Source organism: Salvelinus namaycush, chromosome 22 (genome assembly GCF_016432855.1).
Source record: "Salvelinus namaycush isolate Seneca chromosome 22, SaNama_1.0, whole genome shotgun sequence".
Classification (NCBI taxonomy): domain Eukaryota; kingdom Metazoa; phylum Chordata; class Actinopteri; order Salmoniformes; family Salmonidae; genus Salvelinus; species Salvelinus namaycush.
In genome coordinates, this window is record NC_052328.1 from 25,294,401 (window position 1) to 25,316,318 (window position 21,918).

The 21,918-nt window shown below is 40.4% G+C and overlaps 1 protein-coding gene across 1 annotated transcript in view; it reads right to left on the bottom strand.

Moving 5' to 3' along the window:
- Positions 1-3,528: 3,528 nt before the first annotated feature.
- Positions 3,529-21,918, bottom strand: part of LOC120017952 (probable E3 ubiquitin-protein ligase HECTD2) — a 46,490-nt gene continuing 28,100 nt past the window's right edge. Inside the window, exons 17-21 of the mRNA XM_038960910.1 lie at positions 16,049-16,136; positions 13,596-13,702; positions 4,597-4,712; positions 4,081-4,224; positions 3,529-3,803 (exon numbers count right to left, since the gene is read on the bottom strand). Coding sequence (XP_038816838.1) covers positions 3,683-3,803; positions 4,081-4,224; positions 4,597-4,712; positions 13,596-13,702; positions 16,049-16,136 — 576 coding nt within the window. The 3' untranslated portion in view covers positions 3,529-3,682. The remainder of the gene's footprint in view (positions 3,804-4,080; positions 4,225-4,596; positions 4,713-13,595; positions 13,703-16,048; positions 16,137-21,918) is intronic.

Consider the following 21,918-nt stretch of genomic DNA (forward strand, 5'->3'; position numbering starts at 1 on the left):
CCAAGGTGTTCTAAAACATGGCCATGGCACGGAGGAACTCATATTCCTGGGACTTAAGTCTATGCTTTATCACAACAACTTGTGGTTAGACTGCATCATGTGAGAACAACCCAGAGCAGTCACAACTGAAGTTGGATATAATGAAGTCAGGTTAATAAGTCTTTTTTTAGTTATTGTTCTATGATTATTGTGCATAGTATGTGGTTATTTCAAAAGTTGTACTAAATGTTGTTTAAACAATGCACCCTAACGTGTAAATGATTCATGCCACCTCTGTCTGGCTCATTTCCCTAGGTCACCCTGTAAGCACAGATGGTTCCTATTCTGGTACACTTGATTTAAGCTGCAGGGACAAAGCGTTCTGCAGCGGATCGTGAACTTTGTGTTGACAATGCTACTCCTTCTCATCACGCTCTCCCTTTCTATCATTCCCTCTTTCTATATATGACACTGGTTTACAAGCCACTCATCAAGATGCTTTAAAGGTCCAATGCAGCCATTTTTATCTGAATATGAAATCATTTCTGGGTAACAATTATGTACCTTACTGTGATTGTTTTCAATTAAAATGGTTGAAAAGAAACAAAAATAGCTTCTTAGCCAAGAGCAATTTCTCAAGCAAGAATTTTGCTAGGACTGTCTGTGAGTGGTCTGAGTGAGAGGTTTGGAACTCTTTCTTATTGTGCTGTGTACTAATTTACTGCCTGGCCATGTCAAAACTCCAACCCACCAAAACAGTCTGACATTTAAGTTAGTCTTTTGAAATCGCTCTTACACTTAAAGGGCTTCATTTTCCAAAATGTTGCAGTATTATTCCAACCTCATACCAAGGAAATATATATAAAACACAGGAAAATCAAATTTGACTGCACTGGGCCTTTAATGATGTTTCTGTGGCCTATGACCCTGGCTGTGTATCAGTCAGCTGTCAGAATACGGGACCTGACTTAGTAGCCATTTCTGAAAATTACAGCATGTTCCTCTACCCCTCTCTTAGGGTGTCAAGTCCTCTGTGCCCCTCCTCTTCAGGCAGGCCATTTTGACCTGTTACATTACGGCTTGTGGTAGTTCAAACTCCAACTCACGTTGGTCCCGTGTGGCTCAGTTGGTAGAGCATGGCGCTTGCAACGCCAGGGTTGTGGGTTCGATTCCCACGGGGGACCAGTACAAAAAAAAAATATATATGAATGTATGTACTTGTAAGTCGCTCTGGATAAGAGCGTCTGCTAAATGACTTAAATGTAAATGTAAATATGGTTGTGTGAGGCTGAAATATAGATATGGGGTATTAAGTTGGATGGAGCCACATTTGCCACATCAAACCAATTACAATATCTGTTTTGCAAAACAATAACAGCTCAGAGATTTTGCCAAATCGAATCAACCTTGGACATTTAACCTGGCCCTGCACACATTGTCGGATCGTTCAGATTCACAACATAAAATATTTACCATCAGACAACTTCATTTCTGAGTGTAAAAACCTCAAAGATAAGTTTATTACTTGGGACTTGACAGTAATTTTTACAAATAAATAGAAACACAACATAACATCATCAACAGTTAGTTACATTACACATCATAGACTTGCTCTAAAGATATACATTATAAACTGAGTGTACAAAACATTAAGAACACCTTCCTAATATTGAGTCGCACCCGCTTTCGCCCTCAGAACAGCCTCAATTCGCTGGGCATGGACTCTACAAGGTGTCGAACGTGCTCCACAGGGATGCTGGTCCATGTTGACTGCCAAGTTGGCTAGATGTCCTTTGGGTGATAGAAAGAGCAGGTGTTCTAAATGTTTTGTACATTCCGTGTAGCTCTACAGTCAGAATAGAACATGCATTATTATTAATTAATGTGACAGACTATGACATTGACTTATGATTAGTTATTTTGTAAGACAAGAAAGTGATAGATTAAATTCTATAGGCAGGTTAGTGTAGTAAAACATAAACAAAATAAATATGTTGGTAAGTTTTCAGTCTAATGAGCAGATGTGATCATTTTGAGCCAACGGGTTGAAGAGTTCTGATACAAGTCTATCAGTCTTAGAAAGGGAAGCTTTCATAGTCACAGGCTACTTCTATGATAAATGTATCAAACATCTATTATTAGCTTCCTGAAAGTTGTTGAAGGCAGGATGGTGTGAAGATACTGAATTACCCAAACAATCTGGGCTTGACTTACATGTAATGCTCTGTTTGTTTAAATGATAACGCTAATGAGTGTGCCTTTTACTTTTCAGATTTATGTTGATAATGCTTTGTTTAACCGAAGATCCTGCACAACGTTTCTGACCAAAGGATTCTCTTTACATTGGCAGTCTACCAGGCAGGCAGAAATAAGGCCACAAAGCTACTTACCGTAATAGTTAGTGAGATAAACAAACACACAACCAGACACAGTCATGGTTCCACTGCTACCATAGAAACAGGAGCTCACATTTCTTATTACTACCAAACAAGTGAAAGATTCTGCTGTGCCCATCAACAGGCAGCAAATACACATCCTGGACCTCACAAGACAATCTATATCTCATGACACGTAACATTCTTTAACCAGCAAAGCCTTAGTTTTGAATATTTATAACAGTGTAATACAAATCAAGCTAAGAAAATACACATTTTGACCTCACAAAAATACACTATATATACACAAAAGTATGTGGACACCCCTTCAAATGAATGGCCACACAAGCACACAGAACGGGACCGCCGAGTGCTGAAGTGCGTCTCTCCTCAGTTGCAACACTCACTACTGAGGTCCAAACTGCCTCTGGAAGCAACGTCAGCACAAGAACTGTTTGTCAGGAGTTTCTTGAAATGGGTTTCCATGGCCGAGCAGCCGCACACAAGCCTATGACGCCAAGCGTCAGCTGGAGTGGTGTAAAGCTCGCTGCTATTGGACTCTGAAGCAGTGGAAACACTTTCTCTGGGGTGATGAATCACGCTTCACCATCTGGCAGTCCGACAGACAAATCTGGGTTTGTCTGATGCCAGGAGAACACTACCTGCTCGAATGCATAGTGGCAACTGTAAAGTTTGTTGGAGGATAAATAATGGTCTGGGGCTGTTTTTCATGGTTCGGGCTAGGCCCCTTAGTTCGAGTGAAGGGAAATCTTAATGCTACAGCATACAATGACATTCAATACGATTCTGTACTTCCAACTTTGTGGCAACAGTTTGGGGAAGGCCCTTTCCTGTTTCAGCATGACAATGCCCCAGTGCACAAAGCAAGTTCCATACAGAAATGATTTGTCAAGATCGGTGTGGAAGAAATTGACTGGCCTGCACAGAGCCCTGACATCAACCCCATCAAACACCTTTGGGATGAATTGGAACGCCGACTGCGAACCAGGCCTCATCGCCCAACACCAGTGCCTGACCTCACTAATGCTCTTGTGGCTGAATGTAAGCAAGTCCCCGCAGCAAAGTTCCAACATCTAGCGGAAAGCCTTCCCAGAGGAGTGGAGGCTGTTGTAGCAGCAAAGGGGGGAACCAGCTCCATATTAATGCCCATGATTTTGGAATGAGTTGTTCGATGAGTAGGTGTCCACATACTTTTGGTCATGTAGTCTATATCAAATTCTATTTTTGAAGGAATGTAATTCTAAAGTACATTTGGAAAGGAATCACCTACTCTCGTCTTACTGTGAATCTCATAGCTGTAGACTGAGTCACTCTAAGCCAAAGCCCTCTGCGTTTGAGATGGCGATGGTTAACTTCTGCTTCAGTTCCTTCCTGCTTTTATAAGGTGGGAGGCAGATCTGGTTGAAGCAGGTGTGAGATATGGGTAACCTGAAACAGACAAGGATAACCTGTATAAACAATTACCGTAAGGGCCCTTCTGTTGCCATTTCACTAAACCTGGCTGCATTATAACAGATTACAATGACACCACTAAATATCTGTCCACTTATACTCTACAATACTATATGATGCTCAACATATAGCATTTGCAGTCAACCAGTTAATTAAGTCAACATATAATAGCTGGTCTATTTAGATATTGTTCTATATGGTTGGATATATGTGAGAGTAAGAGGCAATGAGTGATGAGATGACTGTACAGTACCAGTCAGTGGACACGTCGATCTTGGCGATCTTGAAGTTGAGGTCGGCCAACCCTCCCACGGGGACACGGTCACTTCCTGTGGCGAAGTGGAGCAGCTTCTTCTGCAACTCCAAGGGGAAAGCCAGCACCACGTCCCAAAAACAGCTAAACACACACACAAGAAAAACATAGCCAACGTGACTTTTCTGTAAGGAAAGGGGGGTGGGGGGTGCAGCTGGAGTAAACAGGCCTGGAAGGGAGAGGAGCAACTTACAGCTGTAAGGGGGCACTGGCTGGCTGCAGGGATCCAGAGAGTGGAGGAGGTATGAAGAGTTCAGCTCTAGGTTCCTCCAACAGAGTGAAAGGCCCTATAGCACTGCATGGGTGTGTCATAATGGTTTGTTGCTGTAGGCTTTGTGATATTGGATAATTGTACTCCACAGCAGGATCAAGGGTTGCTGGCCAGGTGAAAGACGAAAAAGGTATGCATAGTTGTATAGATTGGGTGCACTGTGTGTTTGTGTGCATGACCCTTACCGTACTGTGAGGTCAGCTTTGCTGTAGCCCTCGTACTGAGCTGCTCTCTGTAGGGCGCTCATGTCCAGCTCTGGACTCCCACACACTAGCATCTCCACCTCCTCTGGCCTCAGCAGCTGCACAACCACAACATCATCACTAAGGAGTGCCCTATAGTATAAACCACAGGAGGCTGGTGAGGGGAGGACAACTCATAATAATGTCTACAATGGAGTGAATGGAATGGAATCAAACAAATGGAAACCATATGTTTGATGTATTTGATAGCATTCCACTAATTCTGCTCCAGCCATTACCACGAGCCCGTCCTCCCTAATTTAGGTGCCACCAACCTCCTGTGATATAGACATAACAGTCTCATATTATGCCTACTGTAATTCAGTAACATCACATATTGGACTACGCATCCAGGGCTTAGTTTGAGACATAGCCTTAGATGAGGGATTTATATCACACAGCTGAGCGCAGAGCTCTGACTAGGTCCCTGACATGAGGGATTTGCTGACAATGCCAACAATACATACGATGAGATATTTTTAAGTTCAGTGCTTTATCTTGTCTATCAATATTGTGTTTGAGTCCATGCACATACATTCATTGTGGCCTACAATGTGTGCTTCACAGTGATTCGCATATATTCTACATGACCATACATCTTAGTGGTAATGTAAAGTTTGGCAAGAGCCTAAACACAAATATTTGATCTTAACTAGTTTAGGATTGGCTCAGACATACAGTAACTTGGCAGGGTGTAGACCATACCCACATTGTCTGCGTGTGTGTGTACACTTGTGGACAGACCAACATTGAACATAGTCAACCAGCCACAGATCCTGGAGTTGCACCAATATTAACAACGATCTTACTTATTAACTCAGTGTGTTACAATACAGATGAAGGATCTTAATTTAATTTGCAATGTAAAACTTGAACTGTATTTGAGGTTTAAAAAAAAGCTTCTGAAGTTTGTAATTTCCCTTACGAAACATGTGTGAACCCCTACAAAAATGAATGACAATCCACATAGTTATTCACATTTCCTCTTGCTGAGCATCATTTTCCTGCTGTAGCAAACTGGGTCAAATTAAAGATCCTACATCTGTAACTCCAAACTATTCTATAGGTCATCAAGTTCTTCAGTGTCAGCAGGTTTTCAACCAATACTGAATGCCTATTCTAGGACGCTTTAGTGTCTGACAAACAGATATGTACCACCAACATTAGTATTTTGTTTATTTAATTACCAGGCAGGTAACATACACTAAATGACCTCTCTGTCAGGAGGAAATAAATTGACAAATATATTGAGAGTTCACAATCTGAACATATAATTGATTCCATTGTATTTTAGCTAAAGTATTTCAGGAATGTACAGTATGAGTAAGCATACACAGTACCAGTCAAAAGTTTACACACCTACTCATTCCAAGGGTTTTCTTTATTTTTACAATTTTCTACATTGTAGAATAATAGTGAAGACATCAAAACGATGAAATAACACATATGGAATCATGTAGTAACCCCCAAAAATAGTTAAACAAATATATATTCCATATTTGAGATTCTTCAAAGTAGCCACTCTTTGCCAAATGACAGTCCCACTAAGCGCAAACCAGATGGGATGGTGTATTGCTGCAGCCATGCTGGTTAAGCACCATCACACCTCCTCCTCCTCCTCCATGCTTCACGGTGGGAACCACATGTGGAGATCATCTGTTCACCTACTCTGCATCTCACAAAAACACATTGGTTGGAACCAAAAATCTCACATTTGGACTCACACATTCCCACCAAAGGAAAGATTTCCACCGGTCTAATGTCCATTGCTCATGTTTCTTGGCCCAAGCAAGTCTCTTCTTATTATTGGTGTCCTTTAGTAGTGGTTTCTTTGCAGCAATTCGACCATGAAGGCCTGATTCACGCAGTTTTCTCTGAACAGTTGATGTTGAGATGTGACTGTTACTTGAACTCTGTGAAGCATTTATTTGGGCTGCAATCTGAGGTACAGTTAACTCTAATGAATGCAGCAGAGGTAACTCTGGGTCTTCCTTTCCTGTGGCGGTCCTCATGAGAGCCAGTTTCATCATAGCGCTTGATGGTTTTTGCCACTGCACTTGAAGAAACTTGAACTGTTCCGTATTGACTGACCTTCATGTCTTAAAGTAATGATGAACTGTCATTTCTCTTTGCTTATTTGAGCTGTTCTTGCCATAATATGGACTTGGTCTTTTACCAAATAGGGCTATCTTCTGTATACCACCCCTACCTTGTCACAACACAACTGATTGGCTCAAACGCATTAAGGAGGAAATAAATTCCACAAATTAACAAGGCACACCTGTTAATTGAAATGCATTCCAGGTGACTACCCCATGAAGCTGGTTGAGAGAATGCCAAGAGTGTGCAAAGCTGTCAAAGGCAAAGGGTGGCTACTTTGAAGAATCTAAAATATTTAGATTTGTTTAACACTTTTTTGGTTACTAAATTGATTCCATATGTGTTATTTCATAGTTTTGATGTCTTCACTATTATTCTACAATGTAGAAAATAGTAAAAATAAAGAAAAACCCTGGAATGAGTAGGTGTATCAACTTTTGACTGGTACTGTTGTAGAATTACAGTAATTTCGAATGGAATTCCATCTATTGCAGAATGTGGCTCTCCAGCACAGGAGGCTGGTGAGAGGAGAACGGCTCATAATAATGGCTGGAATGGAATCAAACACATGCAAACCATGTGTGTGATGTGTTTGATACCATTCCATTAATTCCGTTCCAGCCATTACTATTAGCACGTCCTCCCCAATTAAGATGCCACCAGCCGCCTGTGCTCTCCAGATAGCGCTTTCAGAAGTGTTTGATTTGCACAGCAACACATCCTGGATAGAGGAAGTCAACACTTGATTTAGATCTAACATGTTTCTGTTCTAGTACGTTTCAGTGTGTACTGTATCCAGCTTCACACAGTGAGCTGAGCAGAAGTAGAAATGAATATTGGCCCACGCTCCACAGTGCCTGTCAATCATCCTCACCCTGCTGTGTCCAGACATCTATAGCCCGAAGACACAGAGTTGTTCCAAGGCTCATGATCATGATCCACTAGGTGAAAGTAGATTTAATTTCATACATACTTAAAAAAAAAGTGTTATGGCCCTAATCATATAAATACATATAGAATCCCTATGAATTTAATAAGATCTCCATGGGCTTAATAGTAAAGATTTGTCATTTAACTTTTAAAACGTATTAACCTACCTTCTAATGTGGCATAAACACAACCAGTTATGCTGTTTTCATCTGATTGTTAAACATTATTTAAAAAGGCTCATGTAGGCTACCTGGGCATGTTACTCCGGGACGGCGGAAAGACAGTCAGTGCAGGAAAAATTGCTTTTAAGCCTCATTTAGATATTTTTCTGCTTCCAATTTCCGACATTTGGTAAAATTTTTGTTAGTCAACTTGTATATAATTATATACATGCAGCTTCTCTCCGGTCATTACTTGATGCAGCTTCTCTCCGGTCATTACTTGATGCAGCTTCTCTCCGGTCATTACTTGATGCAGCTTCTCTCCGGTCATTACTTGATGCAGCTTCTCTCCGGTCATTACTTGATGCAGCTTCTCTTCTGTCATTACTTGATGCAGCTTCTCTCCGGTCATTACTTGATGCAGCTTCTCTCCGGTCATTACTTGATGCAGCTTCTCTCCGGTCATTACTTGATGCAGCTTCTCTCCGGTCATTACTTGATGCAGCTTCTCTTCTGTCATTACTTGATGCAGCTTCTCTCCGGTCATTACTTGATGCAGCTTCTCTCCGGTCATTACTTGATGCAGCTTCTCTTCGGTCATTACTTGATGCAGCTTCTCTCCGGTCATTACTTGATGCAGCTTCTCTTCTGTCATTACTTGATGCAGCTTCTCTCCGGTCATTACTTGATGCAGCTTCTCTCCGGTCATTACTTGATGCAGCTTCTCTCCGGTCATTACTTGATGCAGCTTCTCTCCGGTCATTACTTGATGCAGCTTCTCTCCGGTCATTACTTGATGCAGCTTCTCTCCGGTCATTACTTGATGCAGCTTCTCTCCGGTCATTACTTGATGCAGCTTCTCTCCGGTCATTACTTGATGCAGCTTCTCTCCGGTCATTACTTGATGCAGCTTCTCTCCGGTCATTACTTGATGCAGCTTCTCTCCGGTCATTACTTGATGCAGCTTCTCTCCGGTCATTACTTGATGCAGCTTCTCTTCTGTCATTACTTGATGCAGCTTCTCTCCGGTCATTACTTGATGCAGCTTCTCTCCGGTCATTACTTGATGCAGCTTCTCTCCGGTCATTACTTGATGCAGCTTCTCTCCGGTCATTACTTGATGCAGCTTCTCTCCGGTCATTACTTGATGCAGCTTCTCTCCGGTCATTACTTGATGCAGCTTCTCTCCGGTCATTACTTGATGCAGCTTCTCTTCGGTCATTACTTGATGCTCGTCTAGAATATTAAATAAAGCCTTGCTCACCAGAATGATGTCATAAATCCAATGCATCATCAACAATCTAGCTGACATTGGTAAAGTTCTCTTTAATTTCTGCTTCTCTCACGAAGCGAGGACGTTTAGGGACCAGGGAAATTTCCAAATGACAACAGTTTGATTGGTTTTAAGGAAATGAAAAGCTGTGAAAATGATCCAACATGTTTCTGATAGTATTTCAGTTAGTCTTGATGCATATATTATGTGGTTGAAAATGAAATACTGTCAGGCTTTAATGTCACTGAAAGAAATGGCACTTTAGGCTACACAATCAATCAATTTCAATTTTATTTATTTTTATTTCAATTTTATTTTTTATTTTATTTTATTTTATATAGCCCTTCGTACATCAGCTAATATCTCGAAGTGCTGTACAGAAACCCAGCCTAAAACCCCAAACAGCTAGTAATGCAGGTGTAGAAGCACGGTGGCTAGGAAAAACTCCCTAGAAAGGCCAAAACCTAGGAAGAAACCTAGAGAGGAACCAGGCTGGTTAACAGGTCCCTAAACTTGCATTTGCATTCTCTCAAGATGCTGAAACAACAAATATATATTTCTCCACTTCTGTTCCCGAGAGACAATTCACATTTGGTCTATAATTTTACTGCGAGGAACACTTAATTCTTCAGGAGTTAATATTAGAATAGGCTATATGTGAGGCCTACATTCAGTGTCCATAGTTCAGTTACTATTCCAACCAATAGGCTACTCCACTCTAAAATAATTCCAGTATCCACACAGTGCCATTTGATGAATGCAAAGAGGCATCACTTACAAAACACCAAAAAGTGTTCTGAATGACATTCGGTGATTGTCATGATTCGGCCTACACAAGTCTTGTAACCTGAATTGAATGGTACACTGCTGTACGCGGGTGTCTCGGTATTGGCCACTCATCTCTGCCTTGGCAAAATGCCTCCGTTATCTTCGAGCCACACTGCATTTTGGAGTCTATTTGCAAATTTTTCATGTGACTGACGTGGTAACGATAAAGAGTTTAATAGCCTACAGTTTTCTTGGAATCTATGTTTGAATTATTGTGATAAGCTCATGTTTTACCGGTACGGCTTACCCCACTATTTATTTTGCCGGTACTCCGTACTGGACCGTTCCGGCTTACTTTCACCCCTAATGATATCCATTTATGGCCACTGTCAAAAGGCAACAGCCCATGAGAGACACAAGTGTCCCCCATAGATTCCAAAAGCCAAAGCAAGTGTCAATCCAAGATACATGCACACTTAGCTTTCCAGGTGCTAAAGTCACTGACTGAATTGAAATTTTACCAGTAGTCAAGAAGCAGATTCCCGACCTGACAACAGTTGTGTTGCACGTTGGTTCGAATGACATTATGGGAGTTTAGTCTGAGAAACTCAAACAACTTTTTGTTGCTCTTGGAAACAGCTCGAAGCCTTGCGGGAAGAATCGTTATCTCAGGACCAATCCCATCTCCTCGCCGTTGTGGGACTGAGTTTTAGTTGTATGTCTTTTAAGAGACATGGGCACGTCATTTGTTGACAATTTTGATTGTTTTTTCCCAAAAACAGAGGTACTTCGTCAATGATGGAATTCATCTGGGTGAAAATGGCGTCCGCCTGCTATCATCCAACATTAAAAAGGTACTTAAACAATCAAAATGATATAGGGCTAGTCCCAGTATTACTATTGCAAGTATTGTATCAGACTACCATTTAACCACATGTTTTCATAAATGTAGGGGTAATGTACTTAGTAATCTTGTCACTTGGTTCACACTGGCGGTTATACTTGTCTAAACACATCAAATACCCCGGTCGATATCAACAATCCACATTTTTAAAAACTGTAAGGGACTTGGGTTTTTACATTTGAATATATGTAGTATATTGTCAAATTTTGAATTTGATTAAGATTTTAGTTTCTCAGGCTAGTCCTGATTTCTTTGTTTAATCTGAAACTTGGTTATCGAGGAATTCTAATGATGCCGATATTGCACTGGACGGGTACAATGTTTTTAGAGCTGACAGGATGAGTAGAGGGGGAGGAGTGGCTATCTATGCTAAAAATTACCTCTCCATTGCACCAATTAAATCTGTCTCTCAGACTTCACTCCCATAATGTCATTCGAACCAACGTGCAACACAACTGTTGTCAGGTCGGGAATCTGCTTCTTGACTACTGGTAAAATTTCAGCTGCCTAAAAGTCAGCCAGTCAGAGCTATAATAAGTTTATCTAGCCTTAGCCCATGCTACATCTATTTTAGTAGTTAAAAAAGTAGTTAAAACATTAAAAGAACAATATGCACTCCACACTCCCAAATCAGATAGGGTTGGATACTGGACTCATTACTGATAAGAACGCCATTGCTAATGCCTTCAACAATCACTTCATTGCAGCAGGCAATCTTGTTGAGAAAATGCCAACCACAAATGAAGGAAGAAAAGATACATATGAAGGCATTATGCATGAGTATGCGGATGCTGATGGTCAGGGTTTCTCACGAAGCCTCTTCACAGAGGAGAAAGTTATTGATGCCTTGCTAGCCATAGACACTAAGAAAGCGATAGGGGCTGACAAACTTGACCCAGGGTTGCTGGCTAGAGCTGCACCACTTATCTCTGGTGCTCGTACTCCTATTTGTAACCTCACGTTGACCTCTGGGGTCATACCTAAGATTTGGAAAATTGCCTATGTGCTGCCTCTGCACAAAGGTGGGGATACTGGTGACCTTGATAATGATCGACCAATCTCTAAGCTGTCTTGTAAAAATGTTAGTCATTGGTAAATGGCTTTCGACACAGTTGATCATTCTCTTCTGCTGAAGAGTCTGACCTCATTGGGGTTGGCCTCAGATACATGTTTATGGTTTCAGAATTATCTCAGTGACAGATCTCAGGCTATTATTGCAGATGGGGTAAAATCAGATTTTGTCACTGTTCACAAAGGAGTCCCACAAGGTTTGATTTTAGGTCCTTTATTATTCACTATATACATAAATGATATCTGTATCTCAGTGAAAGAAATGCTGTTTTAATTTATATGCTGATGACACAGTACTATATGCCACAGCCCCATCACTCACTAAAGCATTTGACTTCCAATTGCTTCAAGATGCACTTGTAGATCTTAGGCTGGTGCTTAATTCAAGTAAAACTAAGTATATGGTATTTTCACAATCCAAAAGTATACAAATTGAAAATCTGAACAATGCTAACCATGATGGCTCTCTTTTGGAACATGTTCCCACCTATAAATAACTTGGAATTTGGTTAGATGATCATCTCTCTTTTACTTGTCTATAAAGCAGTCTTACAGAAATGTCCTAATTATCTTAACTCAAAAATTCAGTGGTCAAACAGTATTTATCAGACTCGGTCACAGGACATGCTAGTGCTAGAGATACCCCGGATTCACTGAGTTAGGCAAAATGCCATTTGAATATCATGCTTCACACTCATGGAATGATTTTCAGAGAGAACTCCAGTTAGATGTTTTGGTGCCTGTAAGACAGTTTAAATGCACATTACATTAACTTCTTATTATAAACTGTGATTGCTTTTGTAATGTGTGTTTTTCTTATAGAAGTTAATTTATTTTAATATTTTTAATCTCCATCCTGTACTTTTTATGTTTTAATTTTGTTTGGTTTTAAATTCTTATTAATTGTTGTGTTGTTGTTATATCACAGGACACAACTGTAAAAGAGACTTGGTCTCAGCTTGTTTCCCCTGTTAAAATACAGGTTAATAAATAAATAAATAAACAAATCAATCAATCAATCAATCAATAAATAGAGGCTACCCTGCTGGCCAAGTCTGGGCCAGGGAGGACATAAGCTGTTCTGTGTCTCTGGCTGATCGGTATTCAATGGTAGTCAGCTGTGTTAGATTTGTGCTGCAGTAACGAGATAAGTAAAAACATTCTTCCCAGGAGGCCCTAATCCCTATAGACTGTCTAAATAACTAAATCAACTCATCACCTCCATTCTTGACCCACTTAAACGGTCATGTTTCGCAATATAGGGGGGCTACAGTATCTGAGAAATGTCAGTCAGTGCAAAATATACCCCAGGAGAGGGGGTCATGGAGAACAGGAGGGGGTAGAAGTTGTGCATATTTACATTAACAGTCAAGAGAGACTCCTTCATACAATTGTGTATGTGTGAGACACATGCATGCACACCACAGGTGGCTAGTGGCACCTTAATTGGGGAGGACAGGCTCATAGTAATGGCTGGAATGGAATATATGGAATAAAATCCAGCCATTATTATGAGCCATTCTCCCCTCACCAGCCTCCAGTGAGGTACACATATTGATATTAGCTTATCTCCTCCTTTTACTATAAAACCTGTATTAGAACTTTCATCTAGAGGTTCGGACCACAGTGATGTGAATAACTTATTGTAATAACTTATTGTAACCCTCCAAGAACCTGGGAGCCGAGCCGACCTTAACCCCACCCCCACAGAAAACCCAGAGAAGGCCTGACTCACCATCAGAGCGTCTGACGCACACACACTGTGGAAGCCACGATAGAAGGCTGCAAACTGCTTGTAAATTGACTTATTAAGCAGGAAACCAGTGTACAGCTGAACATACTCTGCAGAGAAAGAAAATAATTTTATAAATCACTCAAGCACCCACAAATTGAGACACATACTCAAACAAGTTTCAGTTTTCAGTTTTCAAGTCTTATGCTTCAATGTCACGTGCACAAGTACAGTGTGATGCCTTTCTTACAAGCACCAAAACCAACAATGCAGTAATCGATATCAACGTAGCACTAAACATAAGGTAGAACTAAAACACACAAGAAGTAAAATAAGAAATAAGAACATGAGAAAGTAAGAAGCTACAGTTGAAGTCAGAAGTTTACATACACCTTAGCCAAATACATTTAAACTCAGTTTTTCACAATTCCTGACATTTAATCCAAGTAAAAATTCCCGGTCTTAGGTCAGTTAAGATCGCCACTTAATTTTAAGAATGTGAAATGTCAGAATAATAGCAGAATTATTTTTTTCAGCTTTTATTTCTTTCATCACATTCCCAGTGGGTCAGAAGTTTACATACACACAATTAGTATTTGGTAGCATTGCCTTTAAATTGTTTAACTTGGGTCAAACATTTCAGGTAGCCTTCCACAAGCTTCCCACATAAGTTGGGTGAATTTTGTCCCACTCCTCCTGACAGAGCTAGTGTTACTGAGTCAGGTTTGTAGGCATCCTTGCTCGCACACGCTTTTTCAGTTCTGCCCACACATTTTCTATGGGATTGAGGTCAGGGCTTTGTGATGGCCACTCCAATACCTTAACTTTGTTGTCCTTAAGCCATTTTGCCAGAACTTTGGAAGTATGCTTGGTATGCATTTGCATTCGTATGCATTTGCGACCAAGCTTTAACTTCATGACTGATGTCTTGAGATTTTGCTTCAATATATCCACATAATTTTCCCTCTTCGTGATGTCATCTATTTTGTGAAGTGCACCAGTCCCTCTTGCAACAAAGCACCCCCACAACATGATGCTGCCACCCCCATGCTTCACGGTTGGGATGGTGTTCTTCGGCTTGCAAGCGTTCCCCTATTTCCTCCAAACATAACGATGGTCATTATGGCCAAACAGTTCTATTTTTGTTTCATCAGACCAGAGGACATTTCTCCAAAAAGTACGATCTTTGTCCCCATGTGCAGTTGCAAACCGTAATCTGGCTTTTTTATGGCGGTTTTGGAGCAGTGGCTTCTTCCTTTCTGAGTGGCCTTTCAGGTTATGTCGATATAGAACTCGTTTTACTGTGGATATAGATACTTTTGTACCCGTTTCCTCCACCGTCATCACAAGGTCCTTTGCTGTTGTTCTGGGATTGATTTGCACTTTTCGCACCAAAGTACGTTCATCTCTAGGAGACAGAACGCGTCTCCTTCCTGAGCGGTATGACGGCTGCGTGGTCCCATGGTGTTTATACTTGCATACTATTGTTTGTACAGATGAACGTGGTACCTTCAGGTATTTGAAAATTGCTACCAAGGATGAACCAGAAGGTCTTGGCTGATTTCTGTTGAAAGGCACAGTCAACTTAGTGTATGTAAACTTCTGACCCACTGGAATTGTGATACTGTGAATTATAAGTGAAATAATCTGTCTGTAAACAATTGTTGGAAAAATTACTTGTGTCATACACAAAGGAGATGTCCTAACAGACTTGCCAAAATTAGAGTTTGTTAACAAGAAATTTGTGGAGTGGTTGAAAAATGAGTTTTAATGACTCCAACCTAAGTGTAAGTAAACTTCCGACTTCAACTGTATATACAGGGTCAGTTCCAATAACTTTTTAACAATGTGCAGGGATACTGGAGTGATAGAGGTCGATATAGTGCATTCGGAAAGTATTCAAAACCCTTGACTTATTCCACATTTTGTTACGTTACAGCATCATTCTAAAATTGATGAACTCGTTTTTTCCCCCTCATGATGACAAAGCAACAAAAAAAACAAATGTATAATATATATATATATATTTTTTTTTTAATATCACACTTACGTATTCAAAAAAAATATATATATTTTAAACATTTTAGAATAAGGCTGTAACGTAACGAAATGTGGGAAAAGTCAAGGGGTCTGAATACTTTCCAAATGCACTGTATGTATAAGGGTAAGTTGACTAGACATCAGGTAGAGGAGAATTGTGACATAACATGGGGAACAGACAAATACACAGAAAGGGGAATTAGCTTAAAGTGAACGGCACATCTCCGATTTTCTAACAGAAATGTGGTCCCGGAGGCACGACGTGTGATTTTATTGTGGTGTGGTCTAAATTGACGAACAGAACTAGTTGAATTAGCTGCGTTAGAGATGGGATGGAACAAAACAAAGCACATCCTGTGGTCCTGTACATGTATGTCTACCCTTCATATATTAATCTACAGTATAGGCCTACTCACCCTTTCTGTTCTGTTTGTTGACTGGAATCTTGTCACCTCCAGGTTTCAGGTTATAGGACCTGACCACCCCGAGCTCCTCTTGGAAAACCTAGATACAATGATACAGTCATTAACTTAAAATGATGAGAGTGGATTTCCTGGGAAAGGCCAAAGCTTATTAGTTTATGGTCAACATTCACTTACGGTAAACATGCGGGCTTAAAAATAGCCTACTGTAATCAGAAACCAGAGGTATACGGTGGGGAGAACAAGTATTTGATACACTGACGATTTTGCAGGTTTTCCTACTTACAAAGCATGTAGAGGTCTGTAAATTTTATCATAGGTACACTTCAACTGTGAGAGACGGAATCTAAAACAAAAATCACATTGTATGATTTAAGTAATTAATTTGCATTTTATTGCATGACATAAGTATTTGATACATCAGAAAAGCAGAACTTAATATTTGGTACAGAAACCTTTGTTTGCAATTACAGAGATCATACATTTCCTGTAGTTCTTGACCAGGTTTGCACACACTGCAGCAGGGATTTTGGCCCACTCCTCCATACAGACCTTCTCCAGATCCTTCAGGTTTCGGGGCTGTCGCTGGGCAATACGGACTTTCAGCTCCCTCCAAAGATTTTCTATTGGGTTCAGGTCTGGAGACTGGCTAGGCCACTCCAGGACCGTGAGATGCTTCTTACAGAGCCACTCCTTAGTTGCCCTGGCTGTGTGATTTGGGTCGTTGTCATGCTGGAAGACCCAGCCACAACCCATCTGCAATGCTCTTACTGAGGGAAGGAGGTTGTTGGCCAAGATCTCGCGATACATGGCCCCATCCATCCTCCCCTCAATACGGTGCAGTCGTCCTTTCCCCTTTGCAGAAAAGCATCCCCAAAGAATGATGTTTCCACCTCCATGCTTCACGGTTGGGATGGTGTTCTTGGGGTTGTACTCATCCTTCTTCTTCCTCCAAACACGGCGAGTGGAGTTTAGACCAAAAAGCTCTATTTTTGTCTCATCAGACCACATGACCTTCTCCCATTCCTCCTCTGGATCATCCAGATGGTCATTGGCAAACTTCAGACGGGCCTGGACATGCGCTGGCTTGAGCAGGGGGACCTTGAGTGCGCTGCAGGATTTTAATCCATGACGGCGTAGTGTGTTACTAATGGTTTTCTTTTGAGACTGTGGTCCCAGTTCTCTTCAGGTCATTGACCAGGTCCTGCCGTGTAGTTCTGGGCTGATCCCTCACCTTCCTCATGATCATTGATGCCCCACGAGGTGAGATCTTGCATGGAGCCCCAGACCGAGGGTGATTGACCGTCATCTTGAACTTCTTGCATTTTCTAATAATTGCGCCAACAGTTGTTGCCTTCTCACCAAGCTGCTTGCCTATTGTCCTGTAGCCCATCCCAGCCTTGTGCAGGTCTACAATTTTATCCCTGATGTCCTTACACAGCTCTCTGGTCTTGGCCATTGTGGAGAGGTTGGAGTCTGTTTGATTGAGTGTGTGGACAGGTGTCTTTTATACAGGTAACGAGTTCAAACAGGTGCAGTTAATGCAGGTAATGAGTGGAGAACAGGAGGGCTTCTTAAAGAAAAACTAACAGGTCTGTGAGAGCCGGAATTCTTACTGGTTGGTAGGTGATCAAATACTTATGTCATGCAATAAAATGCAAATTAATTACTTAAAAATCATACAATGTGATTTTTTGGATTTTAGATTCCGTCTCTCACAGTTGAAGTGTACCTATGATACAAAGTACAGACCTCTACATGCTTTGTAAGTAGGAAAACCTGCAAAATCGGCAGTGTTTCAAATACTTGTTCTCCCCACTGTAGATAATGTATTTGCTCTGGTGTTGAACTCAGCTGGTGAATAAAGGATATAGAACATATGATACAGTGCCTTCAGAAAGTATTCATACCCCTTGACTTATTCCACATTTTGTTGTGTTACAGCCTGAATTCAAAATTGATTATATCAATTTTTTCCCTCACCCACCTATACAAAATACCCCATAATGACAAAATTAATTTTTTGTGTGCAATTTTTGCAAATATATTGAAAACAAAACACAGAAATCTCATTCACATACTGTAAGTATTCACACCGCTTTGCTAGAACACTCCAAATTTAGCGTAGGTGCATCCAATTTCCTTTGAATATCCTTGAGATGTCACTACAACAACTTGATTGGAGTCCACCTGTGGGCAATTCAATTGTTTGGACATGATTTAGAAAGAAACACCGGTCTATATAAGATCCCACAGTAGACAGTGCATGTCAGAGCATAAAACTATACCATGATGTCCAAGAAACTGTCCGAGATATAACAATTCTAAAGGCATACAGGACCAATCAAAAGTTTGGACACACCTACTCATTCAAGGGTTTTTCTTTATTTTTACTATTTTCTACATTGTAGAATAATAGTGAAAACATCAAAACTATGAAATAACACATATGGAATCATGTAGTAACCAAAAAAAGTGTTAAACAAATATTTGAGATTCTTCAAAGTAGCCATCCTTTTCTTCAAAGTAGCCACACTTTGCCTTGATGACAGCTTTGCACACTCTTGGCATTCTCTCAACCAGCTTCATGAGGTAGTCACCTGGAATGCATTTCAATTATAAGTTGTGCCTTATTAAAATAATTTATTTCCTTCTTAATGCGTTTGAGCCAATCAGTTGTGACAAGGTAGGGGTGGTATACAGAAGATAGACCTATTTGGTAAAATACCAAGTCCATATTATGGCAAGAACAGCTCAAATAAGCAAAGAGAAATGACAGTCCATCATTACTTTAAGACATGAAGGTCAGTCAATGCAAAAAATGTCAAGAACTTTGAAAGTTTCCTCAAGCGCAGTCACAAAAACTATCAAGCGCTATGATGAAACTGGCTCTCATGAGGACTGCCACAGGAAAGGAAGACCCAGAGTTAACTTCTTGCCACTATAGGGGGTGCTGTTTCGCATTAGCATAATTTGCTCTACAGATTAAACTGCCTAGTACTCAATTCTTGCTCGTACAATATGCATATTATTGTTATTATTGGATAGAAAACACTCTCTAGTTTCTATAGCCGTTTGAATTATGTCTCTGAGTGAAACAGAACTCATTCTACAGCACTTTTCCTCCCAGTGTGTGAGATTTCAGAAATCTTGGCCTCTGGTTCCAGATCAGTTTTAAAGTCCCTGTAAATCCTATGAGGATACAAACACTGCCCACGCCTTCCTCTAGATGTCAGTAAGTGGTGACAATTTGAATGGAGTCGATTGCGCAATCAGTGCCTCTATAAATCACCAAATACCGGAAGTAGCGTTCTTTTGGACCCTGCGCTCAACGCAAGAAGGACGTCGGACTGGCCTTTTTCCAAGCCTTGGTTTAGCCAGTAATATAGCGCCGGTCATGTTTTTACTCGTTATAGGTGTTAAAAACATCATAAGGTAGTTAATTTAAACCGTTTTATAGCAATTTATATCCGTTTAGTGCGATTTTGAGGCATTTCTATGTGATGCTCTTTGAAGCTTTGGGCACGTTTCGGGGTCCCGGTCGAACGTTAGTGGGCATTTCGACGGACAGAGGACATCTTTCGACCAAAAGAAGATTAGACCCAAGAAAGGATACATTGCCCAAGATTCTGATGGAAGATCACCTCATAGTAAGAAATATTTAAGATGATAAATCGTTGTTGTCGAAAAATTTTAAACGCATATTCCGCCATTTTGTTTGGTATAGCGTCGCTTGGCGAACCCTGTATTGCACAGTAAGGATAATTTTAGAAATGTAATTCAGCGATTGCATTAAGAACTAATTTGTCTTTCGATAGCTGTCCAACTTATATTTTTTTAGTCAAGTTTATGAATAGTTATCCATGAGACAAGATCACTGTGAAAGATGGCGTCCGACATTTTCAGGCTAGTTTTGCTAGTATTGTCATTGTATAACCACGGTTGTTTGTGGCTAAATATGCACATTTTCGAACAAACTCTATATGTATGTTGTAATATGATGTTACAGGAGTGTCATCGGAAGAATTCTGAGAAGGTTAGTGAAAAAATTAATATATTTTGGCGATGATAACGATATCGCTCTCTTTGGCTTGAATCAATGGTCGGGTAACGTTTGCATATGTGGTATGCTAATATAACGATTTATTGTGTTTTCGCTGTAAAACACTTAGAACATCTGAAATATTGTCTGAATTCACAAGATCTGTGTCTTTCCATTGCTGTGAGTTGTGTATTTTTAAGAAATGTTTTATGATTAGTAATTAGGTAATACACGTTGCTCTGTGTATTTATTCTAGTCGAGTTGTGATGGTGGGTGCAATTGTAAACTATGATTTATACCTGAAATATGCAAATTTTTCTAACAAAACCTATCCTATACAATAAATATGTTATCAGACTGTCATCTGATGAGGTTTTTTCTTGGTTAGTGGCTATCAATATCTTTATTTGGCCGAATTGGTGATAGCACCTGATGGAGTAAGAAACTGATGGAGTTAGGAAAGGGGTGTCTTTTGCTAACGTGGTTAGCTAATAGATTTACATATTTTGTCTTCCCTGTAAAACATTTTAAAAATCTGAAATGGTGGCTTTATTCACAAGATCTGTATCTTTCATTTGGTGTCTTGGACTTGTGATTTAATGATATTTAGATGCTACTATTTAATTGTGACGCTATGCTAGCGATGCTAATCAGTGTGGGGGGGGTGGGGGGTGATCCCGGATCCGGGGTTGAGGTTCGGTAAAGGTTAATTACGCTGCAGAGGATAAGTTCATTAGAGTTAAAAGCCTCAGAAATTAAAGCCCACAGAGTTCAAGTAACAGACACATCTCAACATCAACTGTTCAGGAGGAGACTGCGTGAATCAGGTCTTCATGGTCGAATTGCTGCAAAGAAACGACACCAATAATAATAAGAGACTTGCTTGGGCCAAGAAACACGAGCAATGGAAATTTGTCCTTTGGTCTGATGAGTCTAAATTTTTGATTTTTGGTTCCAACCGCCATGTCTTTGTGAGAAGCAGAGTAGGTGAACAGATGATCTCCGCATGTGTGGTTCCCACCGTGAAGCATGGAGAAGGTGGTGTGATGGTGCTTTGCTGGTGACACTGTCTGTGATATATTTAAAATTCAAGGCACACTTAACCAGCATGGCTACCACAGCATTCTGCAGCGATACGCCATCTCATCTGGTTTGCGCTTGGTGGGACAATCATTTGTTTTTCAACAGGACAATGACCCAACACACCTCCAGACTGTGTGAGGTCTATTTGATCAAGGAGAGTGATGGACTGCTGCATCAGACCTGTCCTCCACAATCACCTGACCTCAACCCAATTGAGATGGTTTGGGATGAGTTGGACCGCAGAGTGAAGGAAAAGCAGCCAACAAGTGCTCAGCATATGTGGAAACTTCTTCACGACTGTTGGAAAAGCCTTCCAGGTGAAGCTGTTTGAGAGAATGCCATAATTTTGATGTCTTCACTATTATTCTACAATGTAGAAAATAGTACAAATAAATAACCCTTGAATGAGTAGGTGTTTCCAAACTTGGCTGGTACTGTATGTAAATAAGGTATTTCTGTTTTTTAATAAATGTGCAAAAAAATTGAAAAACCTGTTTTCGCTTTGTCATTATGGGGTATTGTGTGTATATTGATGAGGAAAAACATCTACTTAATCCATTTTAGAATAAGTCTAATATAACAAAATGTGGAAAGTCATGGGGTATGAATAATTTTCAAACGCATTGTATATGATATGTATATGATATACTCAGTTGTCAGTTTATTAGGTACAGCCATCTAGTACCAGGTCGGACCCCTCTTTGCCTCCAGAATAGCCTGAATTCTTCAGGGCATGGAA